General features: G+C 55.1%; 8 protein-coding genes across 8 annotated transcripts; 4 read left to right on the forward strand and 4 right to left on the reverse strand.

Annotated features, from left to right (window-relative positions):
- Positions 1-441: 441 nt before the first annotated feature.
- On the reverse strand, positions 442-2,859 carry BO97DRAFT_383601 (FMN-dependent alpha-hydroxy acid dehydrogenase). Its single transcript, XM_025693375.1, has 5 exons — positions 2,381-2,859; positions 2,232-2,290; positions 922-2,158; positions 799-872; positions 442-744 (listed from the first exon to the last, which is right to left on the reverse strand). Exons 1-5 carry the CDS (start codon positions 2,406-2,408, stop codon positions 658-660), a joined length of 1,485 nt encoding a protein of 494 aa, XP_025555001.1. The 5' UTR covers positions 2,409-2,859; the 3' UTR covers positions 442-657.
- Positions 2,528-3,299, reverse strand: BO97DRAFT_176126 (uncharacterized protein). The gene is made up of 2 exons (XM_025690342.1): positions 2,921-3,299; positions 2,528-2,838 (listed from the first exon to the last, which is right to left on the reverse strand). The coding sequence occupies exons 1-2, from the start codon at positions 3,127-3,129 to the stop codon at positions 2,664-2,666; spliced, it is 384 nt and encodes a 127-aa protein (XP_025555002.1). The 5' UTR covers positions 3,130-3,299; the 3' UTR covers positions 2,528-2,663.
- A 20-nt stretch (positions 3,300-3,319) lies between these two features.
- On the forward strand, positions 3,320-3,826 carry BO97DRAFT_411143 (uncharacterized protein; the record flags this gene model as incomplete). The annotated part of the gene is made up of 2 exons (XM_025696169.1): positions 3,320-3,328; positions 3,440-3,826. 2 exons carry the CDS (start codon positions 3,320-3,322, stop codon positions 3,824-3,826), a joined length of 396 nt encoding a protein of 131 aa, XP_025555003.1.
- Positions 3,827-5,094: 1,268 nt separating this feature from the next.
- Positions 5,095-5,929, forward strand: BO97DRAFT_431612 (flavin-linked sulfhydryl oxidase ERV2; the record flags this gene model as incomplete). The annotated part of the gene is made up of 4 exons (XM_025697498.1): positions 5,095-5,306; positions 5,378-5,506; positions 5,568-5,855; positions 5,914-5,929. 4 exons carry the CDS (start codon positions 5,095-5,097, stop codon positions 5,927-5,929), a joined length of 645 nt encoding a protein of 214 aa, XP_025555004.1.
- A 1,681-nt stretch (positions 5,930-7,610) lies between these two features.
- Positions 7,611-9,908, forward strand: BO97DRAFT_176164 (LYAR-type C2HC zinc finger protein). Its single transcript, XM_025690343.1, has 3 exons — positions 7,611-7,928; positions 8,025-8,147; positions 8,248-9,908. The coding sequence occupies exons 1-3, from the start codon at positions 7,908-7,910 to the stop codon at positions 9,667-9,669; spliced, it is 1,566 nt and encodes a 521-aa protein (XP_025555005.1). The 5' UTR covers positions 7,611-7,907; the 3' UTR covers positions 9,670-9,908.
- BO97DRAFT_403088 (putative FHA domain protein SNIP1) lies at positions 9,786-11,155 on the reverse strand. The gene has a single exon (XM_025694655.1). It carries the CDS (start codon positions 11,146-11,148, stop codon positions 10,147-10,149), a length of 1,002 nt encoding a protein of 333 aa, XP_025555006.1. The 5' UTR covers positions 11,149-11,155; the 3' UTR covers positions 9,786-10,146.
- Positions 11,156-11,308: 153 nt separating this feature from the next.
- BO97DRAFT_403089 (J domain-containing protein) lies at positions 11,309-12,671 on the forward strand. The gene has a single exon (XM_025694656.1). It carries the CDS (start codon positions 11,391-11,393, stop codon positions 12,393-12,395), a length of 1,005 nt encoding a protein of 334 aa, XP_025555007.1. The 5' UTR covers positions 11,309-11,390; the 3' UTR covers positions 12,396-12,671.
- Positions 12,672-13,445: 774 nt separating this feature from the next.
- On the reverse strand, positions 13,446-14,216 carry BO97DRAFT_421104 (carbonic anhydrase; the record flags this gene model as incomplete). The annotated part of the gene is made up of 1 exon (XM_025696699.1): positions 13,446-14,216. One exon carries the CDS (start codon positions 14,214-14,216, stop codon positions 13,446-13,448), a length of 771 nt encoding a protein of 256 aa, XP_025555008.1.
- Positions 14,217-14,448: the final 232 nt, after the last annotated feature.

A 14,448-nucleotide genomic window follows, 5' to 3' on the forward strand; every position in this document is an offset into this window, starting at 1 on the left:
GGGGGCTCTATCACTCGAATCATGGTAGTTTGACTGAACGAGACTGGTGTTAGCTTGGGAAAAATGAACAGGGAGGTCGCACCTTCACGCGAACCCAACGACACTCCCCAAGCCTCGACGATGGCAAAGCAAGCCAGCCATGCTGCATCCTCAAGGCAAAGGAAGCTGCGGGTTCGAGGAAATATGATGTCAACGATCTGTCCCCCAAAACAATGTATTTGTATTGTCGTTGGGAGGTGAAAGAAGTGAAAGACTCAACGACGGGCACCGACAAAAGGAAGATAGGTTGCTTTCCTTCCTTCGACGATGGAACTTCGCTTTTCCCTGACAAAGGAACCCCAGTCACGCCACCCCAACGAGTTTGGCCGCAGAGCAGGTCATGCACAAAGGCATCACGCTCGAAAAATGTCGATAAATGGATTGTTTGAGTATCCAAAAGATCGGCTAATGACAAGGTAAAGATTGGAATACAATAAGCTTTGTTACGGAAATGTTTCAAGGTATCGACAGTAGCATAACAAAGTCACGAATGCCACCCAGCCTGGTCCCTATGTTCATCTGAACCGGTTTGTGATCAAGCAACCTTCCAGCGCATCATGATGAGGCTATGAAAGGATAAATCATAGGAAAGAAATCGTACTGCATTAAGTGATCTGGCTACAACTTCGCGCGGAATGCTTTCCGTGCACTATCTAAGCCCGAAGGGCCATCGTAGATCTGTTGCTCGACGATACGGGTGTTGATCTGTTTTGCAATTGTAAGCTAGGAGAATGTGGACCAAGCTGAAGGAAAACTTACGTGTTGAGGACCCAGGTCCTCGACCCTTTCAACACCGAGTAAGCGCATGCAAGTCTTTGTCTCATCGGACAGAACTACAGATGAAATTAGTAACAATTTGAGCCAAGACGGTGAGGGACTTACCCTGCAGAGTACGCTTCACACCCTCAACACCACCGGCACCGAGTCCCCAGAGTGCCGGACGGCCAACACCAACTCCCCTAGCACCGAGACAGAGCGCCTTGACAACATCCGTACCACGGCGGATACCGCCATCCACCCAGACCTCCAGCCTGTCAAAGACCTCGGGGCAATATTTCCGGATTTCGAGCAACGTGTGGACCGCCGGAGGCGCTGTGTCCAGCGCGCGACCGCCATGGTTCGACAGGATAATACCCTTCACCTGGGGGGTGTGAAGCGACGCAATGTAAGCGTCCTCGTGCGTCTGCAGACCCTTCAGGATGATGGGCAGATCAGTCTGCTTTGCCAACCACGGCAGCGTCTCCTGCCACGTCAGCGAGGGATCGGTGCCGGCGAACAGCTGCCGGCCCACGCCGCCCAGCTGGGCCGACTCCCCCGCGGCCTTCTTATCCGCCGCCATCGCGGCGCTGGCCACCGGTGCCGATGCCCCGACTGCATTGCCACGCTCATCATCCTCGCGCTTCCCGGGCACCGGAGCGTCCAGGGTGAGAACGATGAACTTGATAGCTTTGAGCTTGTTGATGCGCGCCAGCATCGTCTCGCTCTTCTTGCGATCGACCTGCACGTACAGCTGCCATCCGAAGACCTGGTCCGGCGCGGCGTCTTGCACGATCTGCTCCGGCGTCATGGAGGCATTGTTGGAGATGATCTGCATGGCCCCAAAGCTCCGGCACGCTTCCGCGATACCGGCTTCACCCGCAGGATGGCCCAGGCGAGCCATGGCGGCGGGGGATACATAGATGGGCATCCCCAGGTTGTGACCCAGTACGGTGGTATCCAGGTCGCACTTGGTGCAGTCAACAAATACCCTCGGTCGGAGGATGATCGACCGGTAGACTTCGGTGTTGAAATGCTTCGTAACCTTGTCGTCCGAGGCGGAGTAGTAGTAGGCCCAGGCCTTTTTGCTGATGTTTTTGGTGGCGACTTGTTCGAAATCGTCCATATTCAGAAGAGATTCCATCGGTAGCGGACCCTCCACTTCTGCTGCTTCTGGCGCGGGCTCTGCTTGTACTTTAGGGAGTGTGTCGGGGTTGACGGTCCCGAGGATGGCTTCGGGCTTGAGATTCTCCTCTAGAATGCCTGGAGGATGAATGGGGTCGTATTCTTCGGTGGCATCTTTGCCGGCAAGCTTGAGAATGATCTTAGCACCGCCAGGGTGCTCCGATAAGAAGTCGGTGACCTGTAGCAAGAGTGAAGTTAGTAATTATGTATGGGGGTTGAGACATGCGGAGATCGCTTAAGGTCGCCCGTACATCGTAGACTTTACCATAAAGAATTACCCAACAGCTCTCGGGTGTGTTGTGCTTTGCGACTGAAGCGAAAATTAGCCATCAGTCCGGTCGGCATAGTTTACCCAAGACTGAGTGTATAATGTATGATAGTGGGAAGGGAGTCAACGTACCTTCCGCCGCATCAAATACTTTGCTCATGTTGACGGATCGCAGAGCTCAGCCACCGATCGAGAATGACAGACAATGGAGTGGGCAGAATGGGGGAGAAGGGAAGAGGAGGAGCGATAAGAGAAGAGGAGAAGACGAAAAGTGAAGAAAAGCAGAGTAGCCCAGGAGTGAGAGTTGGGGCGGCATGCAGTGGCCGGACCAAGCAAATTGGGTGAGGCCTTGCTATGCCTAGACCCCCATTTTAGTAACCGAGCAGGAAAGAACTGGAGAAGTTGATGATCGGCTTCAAGTCCGAGAGAGCTGATAAGCGTTCAAAAGATGGGGGAGGCGGTGGATTCCGCCCGAGTTGGGGAATGTCGATAGCCGACGGGCTTTGACAGTGCGGATTAGAGACAGAAGAAACGTCATTGGTGGAGAAACCAGGCTGGCTGGCTGATTGCATCGTTGGAATTCACTTCCCCTTACTTCAACTTTCAGCACAACTCCAAACCACAAATCTTACGTGGGGGCTCGCGGCTTTAGTAACCTGCATACCTACATACAGTCTGTGTGGCATCGCAAGACTCGCCAGAACTCGCAGAAACATCGTCAACACGCGATGTGTTGCGGGACATGTCCAATGGACTGATGCGATATCGCTTCCAGAAACTAAGCCAATTCCAGCTGCAGCTGGTCCACGTGAGCGGAAACAGAGAAAGAAATGACCTAACTGGGCGGTCAACCAGCTGACTCTCTCTTTCCCTCTCTGCATTCGATCGCTCAATTTTCAAGAAGCAGCAAGGAAGATGTTCTCCAAGTTTTCCTGAAAACATCGGTCTGATAACATTAGAGACGACTCGGTCGGTGGCTTTGGGAAGCCGTCAACTCTGCATCTGCGGGGTCGCACCGCTCATCCTCTTTTTATAGGACAAACTGATAAGAAACCTGTATGACGCAGCAAGATGTTCGAGGTGCGTCGAACGGCATGGCTCTTCTAGGCCTCTCGCTACCCCTTCATACTTTTACCATGTTGAACGGGCCGTTTTGCCAGTCTCACACTTCATACTGACCCCCTCCCGCAGCGTCGCGCGGCAGATCGCTACCGGTTGCGAATGCACCGGGCCCGCACGGTGGCACTCACCTCCGACGAGATGGTTGAAGTTCGAGCTGCACAACGAACCTTCGAAGGTGCCTACGTCCGCACCGCCCTCTCCCAGTTCTCCTTCGCTCTGGTCGTGCTCAAGATCTTCACCAGCGAATTCTACAGCACGGGGGCTCTGTTTGCCATCTATGGGACGGGCGTACTCATCATCGGTCTGTTCCGTCGCCAGCAAGGCAATCGGCAATTCTTTTCCGAGGTGGGCGAGGACGGGATCAATCGTCACAAATTCAGGACCAGCGGGAACGTGGTGGTGATACTCACAGCCCTGAGTCTTGGGGCGTATGCCACCCTGATCGGCTTACGGTGAGGCTGGACTACTAAGAGCTGTCCCATGACGCAAGGCTCGACTGAGCTGATCCGAGTGGCCTTTAAGACTCGGTAGCCGATTCGTCTCAACATTATGGCCCATCAACATCTTTCTAGAATCCGCCACTTGTTTCCGTCACCGCAATAGGGACGGCTGATTGCCTGTCAGAGAGCACAACAGCCGAGGCTAATGCTGACAGCATAGTCTCTGGTTATGCCCTCCTTGCAGTTTGTGTCTCTTCGTGCGCCATCTACGACAATACTTCTCTACTATCAGCTGTCAAAGTCCAATTCACCGCCAGCGTGACATCACCCGGATTCCTGAGTCTGTCTCCCACTAATCCTCATTCCTCGTTTTCGCGGTTCGGCACAAGGTTACCAGCACAGCTAGGTTGGGGAAACGGTTTCATACCGGTCGTCCACGTACTCAGTCACAATCTAGGACAGTGAACTGAGGCTACCGAGTATTCCCGTGCAACCACCAGTGGGGCGTTCTGAGAATCATGTGTACGAGGGAGTGAGGTGGTATTGCAGGAAAATGGGAAGAGGGTGAAGATATCAACAGCAACAGTAATTCTCGGTAGAAGCAAAGAGTGAATCATCGCAGGATACATTAAGCGCCGAGACAACAAATGAAAATGTACCTTTTAGTCTCTTGTGTTTGCTTCTTTCAATCCCCTTCTTCTATTCGGAGAGATGGAGTATATTATTACATCGGAGGGGAAGTACTACTGGGAAGATCATTGGACGACGAAAATCTATTTGAGAACATCAAGCCCAAGACGATGCCGGAGATACTCAATGCTTCCCGCTTCAAACAAGGAGTGAGGCATCTGAAGAGGGTGTAGCCCGAGGAGAAATTCAAGGAAGAGGAAGCGTGTACTGGTGACGGGCCACAAGAGTTTGTCCCGAATGATGCCGGCGATTCTGCAAACTCGAGCAATAGTCGCAAGGCGTTGGCTGACTTGCGGCGTCCAGCTACTACTAGGTACGGGAAAATTACGTCCTCGTTCGTGGTTGTATGAACTAAATATCGAATTGGAGTGGGTCTTACTACCATCCAGCTAAGCCTTTTTCTCGACCCTACTCGAGTATCATAGTAGTCTTAAGGGGCTCCCATAGCCTGATTCTGCCGTGTGAAGGCGGTCAGCCCTGTCCCGGCTCCGACCGCTGTCAATCATCCCAGAATCATGCGGCGATCTGTCTTCCCCAATTTCATGCGTCTTTCAACGTGCAAGTGGATCGTGGGCGCAGTTCAGCCACTCCACGATGGCACATCGCCAAATCACCCGGCAACTCCTTGCCGGCGCATTCATTACGATCTTCCTAATCTTTCTCTTCTTTATCCAGCCTCAAGGCCCGCCGAGTCCCGCCGTTCGTGCCCCCGGCCACCTCGACAAGTCCGCGCCGGCCGTGGCCTCGAAGGATGATTTGATCAAAGGGGAGGTGGTCATGCCCAAGCTAGGGAATGCGACCGCAAAGTATGACTCCCAGCGTGCTTGAAACTAGCCTGCATATCTCGTTGATGCTAATCACTTGTGGAAAACTATAGGGCGGAACTAGGCCGTGCGACGTGGAAATACTTCCATACCATGCTGGCTCGGTATCCCGAAGACCCGACCGAGGAGCAACAGGAAACCTTACGCTCCTTCATCTATCTCTTTGCGCGACTCTACCCCTGGTACCACCCACTCGTATCTCCAGCATCCCATGCCGTCGCATACTGACTGCATCGTTCCTAGTGGCGAATGCGCCTCGCACTTCCAAGGACACCTTAAAAAGTACCCCCCACAGGTGTCGTCACGCAATGCAGCGGCCGGATGGGGGTGTTTCATCCACAACGAAGTGAACATCATGCTCGAGAAGCCGGAGTTCGACTGCAACAACATCGGCGACTTCTACGATTGCGGTTGTGCGAAGGACGAAGAGGACGAGGACCAGGAGGCGACTACGAACAAGGATCTGCCTAGTGGCCGGAGGGAGGCCGAGGGCGATGGCACACCACCCCCCGTCGAGATTAACAAGGAACCGTGGGTGCTCCGCTCGTATTCCATGATCATGGATGCCTTGCTGACCAGATCCATCTAGGACCACTCGAGGATGAACTCTGTGCACCCCAGTCTTGACACCACCGACCCATTCCATTTCCTTGTGACTTACCATCTACTACACATAATCCACCAGTGCCGGATCGCTGGGTGCATCGAGCCGGTTCGTGCACCATAACTTTTGCTCTATATACTGTTCTAGTGTTTATTATTCCAAAATTCGCATATACCATGGTCCCGTGAGGGCTGTCCGACACAAAGATCTTCTGGTCGAGGGGCTGGCGTTGCAGTGACGATCGTGTGGTGGCTGTTTCACTCGCCGCCCAAAGCCTTGGGCATTCAGTGTAGTACAGGTTTATTATCCGACATCAACGCGGACAACAGAAGCAATGACGCCATTGTGGTCCCTGTAGCCGAAGTAGCCTGGGTACGGGCCGTCTGACTCCTGATGCGCATAGCTGCCCTGGCATAGACGCATGGCTTCTAGCTGTGCACGGACAAATTTTGGATGAAAACAAACCCTGAGTGAGTTCATCAACACTTCGCACTATAGCAGCGAGGTTGTGCGCAGGTGCGGGTAGAGGGGTGTGGAAGCTGCATGAGTGGTGTGAAGGGTATGCAGACTCGAGCGCATGACTGGAATGGAACCTTCATGACAGGCACGGCTGACCATGCGTGCAAAAGTACAATGCACCTTAAGGTCGCCCCTAGATGTGAGAGGATTCTCCTGAGCTTGTACGCAGCATAAATTCCAATCAGAAGTGTAGTGTCCAGATGGCAGATCCCAATGGCTTCTGTTTGAGAAGACAAGGCTGAAACCCGCTTCGGAATGTTTGCGGCGCATACCACCTGTTGCTGGTACTTTCTTGTGGATGAGCGCTATATATAGCGATCTGCCATGTCCAGTCAGAGCACTGTGTCTCTGGACTCTTAGCGGGCTGCACTGTAGACTTTGACCTCGGGCTGGAAGTTTAAATGCGCTCCAGACCGGCGATCCCCGCACACCAATCTTATGAGAAGGGCGGTTGAGAGCACGCTCGAGAAGAGGCCACTTCGTATCTCTCTGGCTAAGTATCTTTTATCGTCCGGGGGATGGCGTCGCGCCCTTCGCGCGCAGGCGCTATACCCACTAATAGGTTGGGAGGAAGGGTGGAGGAGAGCGGCGACTGGTTGAATAGTCGGGCTGGCTGCAAAGCACTCAGTCTCCTGACAAGTCCGTGTTGGTGTTTCGATGCACAAGCGCCACACCTCCTTGTCCTTCCTTCACTACTTAACTCAAGGCAGGTCATCGGACTGGCTGCAATGGAGGCCTTGATGAGATGCAGAGTTTTCCTCGAGCGAGTGTCGAAGGTGGACTTGAGTCTCTGGTCGATACTATACAACATTACTCCGTACATTGCATCTTCTTCTTGTTACATTGAGGGGGGAAAGGATGATTGATGCCTGAATCGGAAGGCAGCCACTGACTAGTCTCCGAGAGGAATAGTGCACGTTGAAAGTTACTGGGAATTTCTTGTCCTGTTTTGAATCAATCGGCTTCAATTCGTTCCGCTGCAAGAGACGCGCCGGGGGAAGAAAAGAGAAGGAAGGGGTCGAAAGCATTGCGCAAGGCTGCCACGCCCTCGAATTCTCAAACGCAGGGTTTCTCTGCAGATTCTCTCCCCACGCGATTGCTTGACTCCCCTCCGTTGCTTCTTCCATCTTCTGTCATCTTAGTACGACCTCGTGTTTCGCGTTGTTGTTGTCCCGGACAACAGTCAGTCAGTCAATCAATCAGTCAGTCAACCCGCGGTTCATCGCGCGCCGCCTCTGTTAGTCTACCGGCCTTAGTCTTCCCTTCTTCAAGTCTTCAAATCAGATCCAGTCCCCGTCAGGTCCAGTGCGGGTCCTCCGAAAGTCTAGCTTAATTGTGCTGGACCCATCCAACGGATTTTTGATTTTCCTCTTCTTTTTTTCCTTCTCTACCGTCGCATTCTCAACTCGCGCAACGGCTTTCCGATCAGATCGCAGTTCAATCCAGTAACACTCGAGAAAATGGTTTCCTTCTCCTGCGAGGTGAGTCGCGCGACACTGAAAACTTCGTTGATCGAGCGAGTGCCTTTTCGATCACGGCCAATCGTGTTTGCTAACATGCGACAACCACCAAAATAGGCGTGTGGTGATATTCTCACCAAGAAGAAGCTCGACCCTCATCGCAACCAATGTCGCGGCGCTTCCTATACTTGTATCGACTGCATGGTCCACTTCCAGGGCACTAGCTACAGATCGCACACGGTACGTCGAAACTTCCCATGATATTTTGTCATCGTTCTCGTCGAGGATTAGCTACTGGCATTTTATTTTGTGTTGCCCAAGACTGACTTCCATTCCGTAGTCCTGCATGTCCGAGGCGCAGAAATATCAAGGTGCCCTGTACAGAGAGAAGCCGGCCAAGAACAACCAACGGAAAGGGCAGAACAACGGAAGACAGAACCAGAACCAAAACCAACACCAGAACAAGAACGCGAACCAGACCCCTCAAGGCCATCGTGCGCCCTACGTGGAGGATGGGACCGACACTGATAACCTCCCGCCACCGGCTCCCAGCCCTCCGCCAGCCGGTGTGGAGAAGACTCCGCGCGCTGAAGGGAAGACCGACAAGCCGGTCAACGTCTTCGACTATCTTGTCCCGGAAGGCACTCCTAATGCCTCCAAGGTCTCTCTGAACGAGAACAAAGAGCAGATGAAGATGGTCGCCAACGCGCCTTCGGTCTTCGAGGCGACTAAGTCGCTGGCTCGCGTCGACACAGATGGAGATGACGACAACAAGGCATACGACGTCGCGTACGAGGAGAACGGCTTCTCGTACGGCTCTGGTCCTATCAACCAGTCGCCTTACGACAACAAGGCTCCCAATCTCTCAATGGAGTTCATGACCCCTGCACCCAAGAAGAAGAAGGATCGCTCTTCCAAGGCTGAGGGTGCTACGAGCGAGAAGAAGCGCAAGCGCCGCACCGAAGATCACGACCCTGAGGCGGACACCCCGATGTTGGATGCCCCGTCGAGCGTTGTCAACCACCCAGGCACCCCGATGCTGAACCACTCCGGACTGACCGGAGGCTTGAACCGGATGCTCCGATCCCCGTCGCTGGACGATGAGGAGGGGCGTGACTCTCGCCGGCGTTACCAAGAAACCTCGTCCCCCATCAAGCGTTCTCGACGTGACGCGAAGGAGAACAATGCCGACGCCGGCTTGGGAATTTCGATGAAGAATCGTGCTGAACGGTTCGTCTCCTCAATGCTTGGGGGTTCCTCCGTTTCTGGGAGCAGTGCCAATGGCCAGCTGGAGACCCGCCGCTCGAAGAAGACCCACAAGATCCGCGAAAACGGCGATATCAAGACCGCTGCGCCGTCCGACGCCCAGAAGTCCAAGCGCAAGAGCAGCGCTCAGACCGAGGGAGACCGGCCCTCGCGACGCCAGAAGCAGATTGAAAACCCCGATTCCCACCACGACGAGGACGGCCGCCAGGTGGCGATTTACCCCAAGAGTTCGGTGCCGGATGGCTTGCAACGGCAGATGGCGACCCACTTCTTGTCTTTGGTGACCAAGGGCCCCGAGAGCCAGCGCGGGTTCTCGGTGAACAAGGTCCTGAAACGATTCCACAAGGACTTCACCGATGAGTTCGATGGCGATCGGGGACGCGACCAGGGTCGCAGTCGCGCGGATCGCGAGCGGAGAATCGATGACGAAAAGGAACTGTGGCGGACCTTGCGTCTCAAGATGAATGAGCGGGGAGAGATTGTGGTGTTTCTCTGAGCGGTCCGCGGTCTCTCCGTTCTTCGTGACCCAATTTCATATACCTATGATTTCCATTTTCCTAGTGCATGGCGATTCATGGCATGGAGGTTTACTGAGTTATTGATATCTCGTTGCATACATTGGCTAATTTCATACATGCTTGGCATTGTCTATCTGTTTCTTGGGCCTTGTAGCTTCCCTAGTCCTGTGCGTACGTCGGTGTCATTGTGTTGGCTTCGATGCGCTTTGATACACCGCCTTTGGTCATTGGACTGTTATCATACACCTGTCCCAAGGCGAGGACAGAATGTGAGTATTTTTGGACACTCTCTTGGCTGTAACTGGTCTGCAAGCTGCAGCCTGCAGGGGTGTGAGCGGGTGAGGGGACTGTGCCAATCCACCCAGAGTAGTGTTAAAGCGCCGAGATGGATTTCCAGATGATTCAAATTGAAGCCTCATGAGAATGAGTCGATCAATCATCGTCCAGGTATAGGCCTACTCCGGGCTCGGCAGCATAAGGACGTATTCTCTCGAGCTCATGCCAAACTGCAGCACATCCTTGTCCCTGATCTCGACGAAACGTCCGGCCGGGATCGCATCGCCATTCACGGTCGTGCCATTAGCGCTCTCCAAATCAATAATATAGGGCTTCACCCGGCCGATCCTATCCCCATACTCATTCCGTTTCTCCACGTAGCGAAACTGGATCGCGGCGTGCTGCTTCGAACAACTGGGGTGTTCCAGCGGGAAGTCAACCACCAAGTGCTCGCGGCCCACCAGCCAACAACTGCGCACATTCAGCTCCACCACCTCCAACATCTCCTGCCCCTTGAACACGTACAGCCGCCAGGCGTCCTTGGCCGGCGGCTTCCGCGCCTCAGGCGGCTCGTGGTACTTGAGGACCACGGCATCGCCGTTCACGTTGACGGTGTTACTCTCCGCCGCCAGACGGCCCGACAGACCGAAATTCGCTTTCTCCTTCTCGACTACCGGCGCGCTGCCGTCTTGCGGCACGAGATCGGATGACGTGTAGGCGTCTTGTTGTGAGGGGAGCGGTTTGCCCGAGCGGACTGGGGCGGGACTTCGCGAGCGTGAGCGGCCGCCATCGCGGTGTCGGCGAGAGGATTTGTTGCGGTCGTCGTCGCGATCGCGATGCCGTCGGCGATGCGAGGATTCTCGGTAAGAGTCGTTGTCGTCGTCCTCGTCACGGTGTCTGCGTCGTCGGTCCCGGTCCTCCCTGGGGCTTCTTTCCCGGTCTCTGCGCCGGTGGTCGTCGTCCCTTCGATTCCGCTGTCGGTCTGTGGGGCTGCGGGACGACCGTCGGCGTTCTCGTCGGCGCGAGCTGTCTCGTCGCGAGCTGCGGTGGCTGTCGTGGCGGCGGGATCTGCTGTCGCGCGACGAATCGCGCGCTCGCTCGCGGCGATCGCGGGGCGGGGCGGGCGAGCCGGATGCGGAGCGGTGGCGTCTTCGGGTGGTGTGGTCTGGTGAGTCTGGCATTTGTGCTGGTTGATTGAAGTAATTTATGAGGATGAGGGAGTGGTGCGCGAGTTGGAGTGATCGGAGCTTGATGAGCTAGTTGCACGTGACGGGGGCCTCCCGCTCGGGCTATGCTTGCTTCATCGATGGCCGAGCGTCCCGGAGAGGGGAGGCTTTGTATCACTCCACCACCGCCGAATTCCCCGCAGACCAGTAGAGGAGAGAAGACTTCTATCGTCCTCTCCTGACGAAACCATGCCGCCATGCTCCGGAATTATGTTGCGATCCGGTTCGGCGGGCTACAGTTACTGAACGCAAGCTACGGCTCTTCATCAACGCCGCCACCACACTACCTTTCCATCCCGCGACAGCGCTACTACGCCAACAGCAGCACCAATAGCACCAACAACCACTACCAGCACCACCATCACCCCGACCTAACATGGCCAACAACCCCAACCTTCACGCCGTACGAACTCCTCCACCTCGACCGCAGCGCACCCTACACGAAAACCAGGTACTACGAGCTCGTGAAGATCTACCACCCGGACCGACCAAGCCATAACCACCCGCTCAGCAAGGACCTAACCCCAGAGCTGCGCATCCATCGCTACCACATCCTCGTCGCCGCGCACGAACTCCTCTCCGACCCGTCCCGCCGCGCCGCCTACGACCAGTTCGGAACAGGCTGGAACGTCCACCGCCCGCACACCGAACACACTCCCCCAGCAACAGACGAGAACATCCCGCCATGGGCGCGCCCCGGCTCCCGCGACTACGGCCCCATCTTCGCCAACGCCACCTGGGAGGACTGGGAGCGCTGGCACAACCGCCACCGCGGCCGCCAGCAGCACATGGTCGACAACCGAACTTTCGTGGTGTTTCTGGTGCTGCTGACGCTGCTGGGTGGCGCGCTGCAGGCGTCGTGGATTAGTCGGTTGAGCGGCGGGTATGAGGATCGCTTGTGGGAGGTTACGGAGCAATCGGAACAGTTTCTCAATGCGCGGCGCGAGAAGACGGTTGCTGCGCAGAAGGAGAATGGGGGCGGCGGGCTGGATGAGAGGGTTGAGCGGTTCTTGAGGAGTAGGGATCCCTCTGGGTTGGGGTTGAAGGGGGAGGAGAGGGAGGTTTATCGGGGTGTTTTGGGGGGGAAGCATACCGTGGAGAGGGGTGGTGCTGGTGCTGGTGCTGCACCTGTCGAACTGGAGGAAGATGACCCGTCACGTCGCGGGTCTAAAGGTCCGAAAGAGTCAGAGATAGACTCTTGACGTTGACTCGTTCTTGATAGATTGGATTGGGGGTATTTATGCATTTTGTAGAGACTCACACCGTAGTTCAGACGTTGTTTGCTCTACCGGTACAGTACATTGAGGTTTGTTTCAGCCTTAGGCTGCGCGGGTCGGGTGCTTGCATTGACTACCCGACCGATGACTCGCAATTCCGAGCAGAGCACACCCTCCCGGCCATCTCACAGAGTAAAGACATTCAAGACAGCATCTCTTGTTGATACAAATTCGAATCATGACTCAATGTATCTAGACTCGAAGAACCCCAATAAATTACCCTGAATGTATGAATACTAAGACCTCGTCATACTAAACCCACTGCAAATAGTCCACCTCCGAAGAACTGCCGCTTCGGCCGAGTCTAAACCCCATCCAGCCAGCACAGTTCCACTCGAATGCCCGGGCCTGCCTGATTGGGACATGGGCCACGATGATTAAGGCTGCGGAGAAGTTGATTCAGCCTGGAACACACGCATTATTAACTAATGAACTAATCCATCCCCCCCGTCAGTCACTCACCTAGGGTCTCAGGCTGTGCCCGATCACACATTCTCCGGCTTCTTCTGCAGGATTTTCGAATTCGTTTCTCACGCTGCTTCGTTTCCTTCTTTCCTTTCGATGCTATACAGGTTGGATTTTTGATCTCCGGTTCACTTGGATTCATGCTCGACTCTTACTACTCTACTGCGAGTCATGCTCACTGAGGTCAAGATGGTGTGTGCCATCTGTGCTGGACGCAGACGTGTCTGGTGCAATTTACGATGAGTGTGAGTCATCAGGATGATCGTCTAAACAGGAGAACAAGAAGAAGGCTTGATTAACCCAAATATAGGCAGGTCCCGTCTCGCTCACGAGAAGCAGACAATAAGGTGCGATTGAATACAACAACAAAAATTCCAAGATCCGACGGATTTCGCTGAAATGAACACGACGACGCACACGACACTCCTCTGAACCCAGACACACAAAGAACCCAACACCGGAAACCCCCCACCATCACAATAAACACCCCGTCCATCCTATCGATCCTCGCTAGACATCGGTCTTGAACGAAGTGAGACGCGCCTTGATGGCCTCCTCGGGCTCGTTGGTATCCAGCTCGCGGAGCATGCCGCTGCCGACATCATAGATCAGGCCGTGGACGCGCAGGCCCCGCTCCTGGATGGCGTCCAGCACGACGCTCTTCTGCTTCAGCGTCTTGACACCTTCGTGTACGTTCAGCTCGACTAGCTTGAGGTTGGCCTCGTCGGTGGAGAGGGATTTGAGCAGTTCCAGGTGCTGCTCGCGCAGCTGGCGCAGCGGCATGAGCCACGGGTCCAGGATGCCCAGCTGCTTGTTGTCCAGCGCGGCTGCGACGCCACCGCAGCTGGTGTGGCCGCACACCACTACGTGCTTGACGCGCAGGTGCTTGACCGCGTATTCGATCACGGCCGACGAACTGAGGTCGCTGGCGTGCAGCACGTTGGCGATGTTGCGGTGCACGAATACGTCGCCGGGCTTAAGGCCCAGCAGGGTGGTTTCAGGGCATCGCGAGTCGGAGCACCCGATCCACAGGATCTCGGGCTGCTGACCTACGGCGAGCGTGGGGAACAGTTGGGGGTCCTCCTTGGCAATCTTCGCGGCCCAGTTCTTGTTCTGGTGCAGGGCGGACATGAAGCGATCTGAGGGGGAAGCAGGCGTGTTAGCACAGGCCTGTCGCCTGGTGGTTGAGAGGCATCGGGTAGCCGCGGCTGGTTGGAAGGAGGGGCGCATGACGCGGGAAAAAGAAGAACGCAACATGCTGGCTCCCAGACGCTGTGACATGCTTGATGTGGAATATGAGGGTAGCGATCGAGGAGCAAGCCGGGTGAGGTTTGTGAGGGTGGAAGAGAAACAGTGTATGGAGGAAGACATTGTTGGGGTGGGTGGGGAACAGCGTTTGAGTCACACTTGATGCCCCGACGGTAACCAGGAACGACCCAGGAGAAAATACACGTCGGCCGTGATCCAGCTCTCGTCAAACAATTTTTGGGTTTAACTTGGAGGATAAAACCAG

This window comes from Aspergillus homomorphus, assembly GCF_003184865.1.
Source record: "Aspergillus homomorphus CBS 101889 unplaced genomic scaffold BO97scaffold_4, whole genome shotgun sequence".
Classification (NCBI taxonomy): domain Eukaryota; kingdom Fungi; phylum Ascomycota; class Eurotiomycetes; order Eurotiales; family Aspergillaceae; genus Aspergillus; species Aspergillus homomorphus.

Bases quoted from the DNA above. Each gene is read 5' to 3' on its own strand.
- BO97DRAFT_383601 (XM_025693375.1), bottom strand. From the start codon at position 2,408: ATGAGCAAAGTATTTGATGCGGCGGAAG. The intron at 2,159-2,231 runs GTACGGGCGACC...CTCTTGCTACAG, and splicing joins TTTATGGTAAAGTCTACGAT to GTCACCGACTTCTTATCGGA. The intron at 873-921 runs GTAAGTCCCTCA...TTTCATCTGTAG, and splicing joins TGTGAAGCGTACTCTGCAGG to TTCTGTCCGATGAGACAAAG.
- BO97DRAFT_176126 (XM_025690342.1), bottom strand. From the start codon at position 3,129: ATGCAGAGAGGGAAAGAGAGAGTCAGCTGGTTGACCGCCCAGTTAGGT. The intron at 2,839-2,920 runs GTATGTAGGTAT...AGTTGAAGTAAG, and splicing joins CTTGCGATGCCACACAGACT to GGGAAGTGAATTCCAACGAT.
- BO97DRAFT_176164 (XM_025690343.1), top strand. From the start codon at position 7,908: ATGGTTTCCTTCTCCTGCGAG. The intron at 7,929-8,024 runs GTGAGTCGCGCG...CCACCAAAATAG, and splicing joins TGGTTTCCTTCTCCTGCGAG to GCGTGTGGTGATATTCTCAC. The intron at 8,148-8,247 runs GTACGTCGAAAC...TCCATTCCGTAG, and splicing joins CTAGCTACAGATCGCACACG to TCCTGCATGTCCGAGGCGCA.
- BO97DRAFT_403088 (XM_025694655.1), bottom strand. From the start codon at position 11,148: ATGCCAGACTCACCAGACCACACCACCCGAAGACGCCACCGCTCCGCA.
- BO97DRAFT_403089 (XM_025694656.1), top strand. From the start codon at position 11,391: ATGCTCCGGAATTATGTTGCGATCCGGTTCGGCGGGCTACAGTTACTG.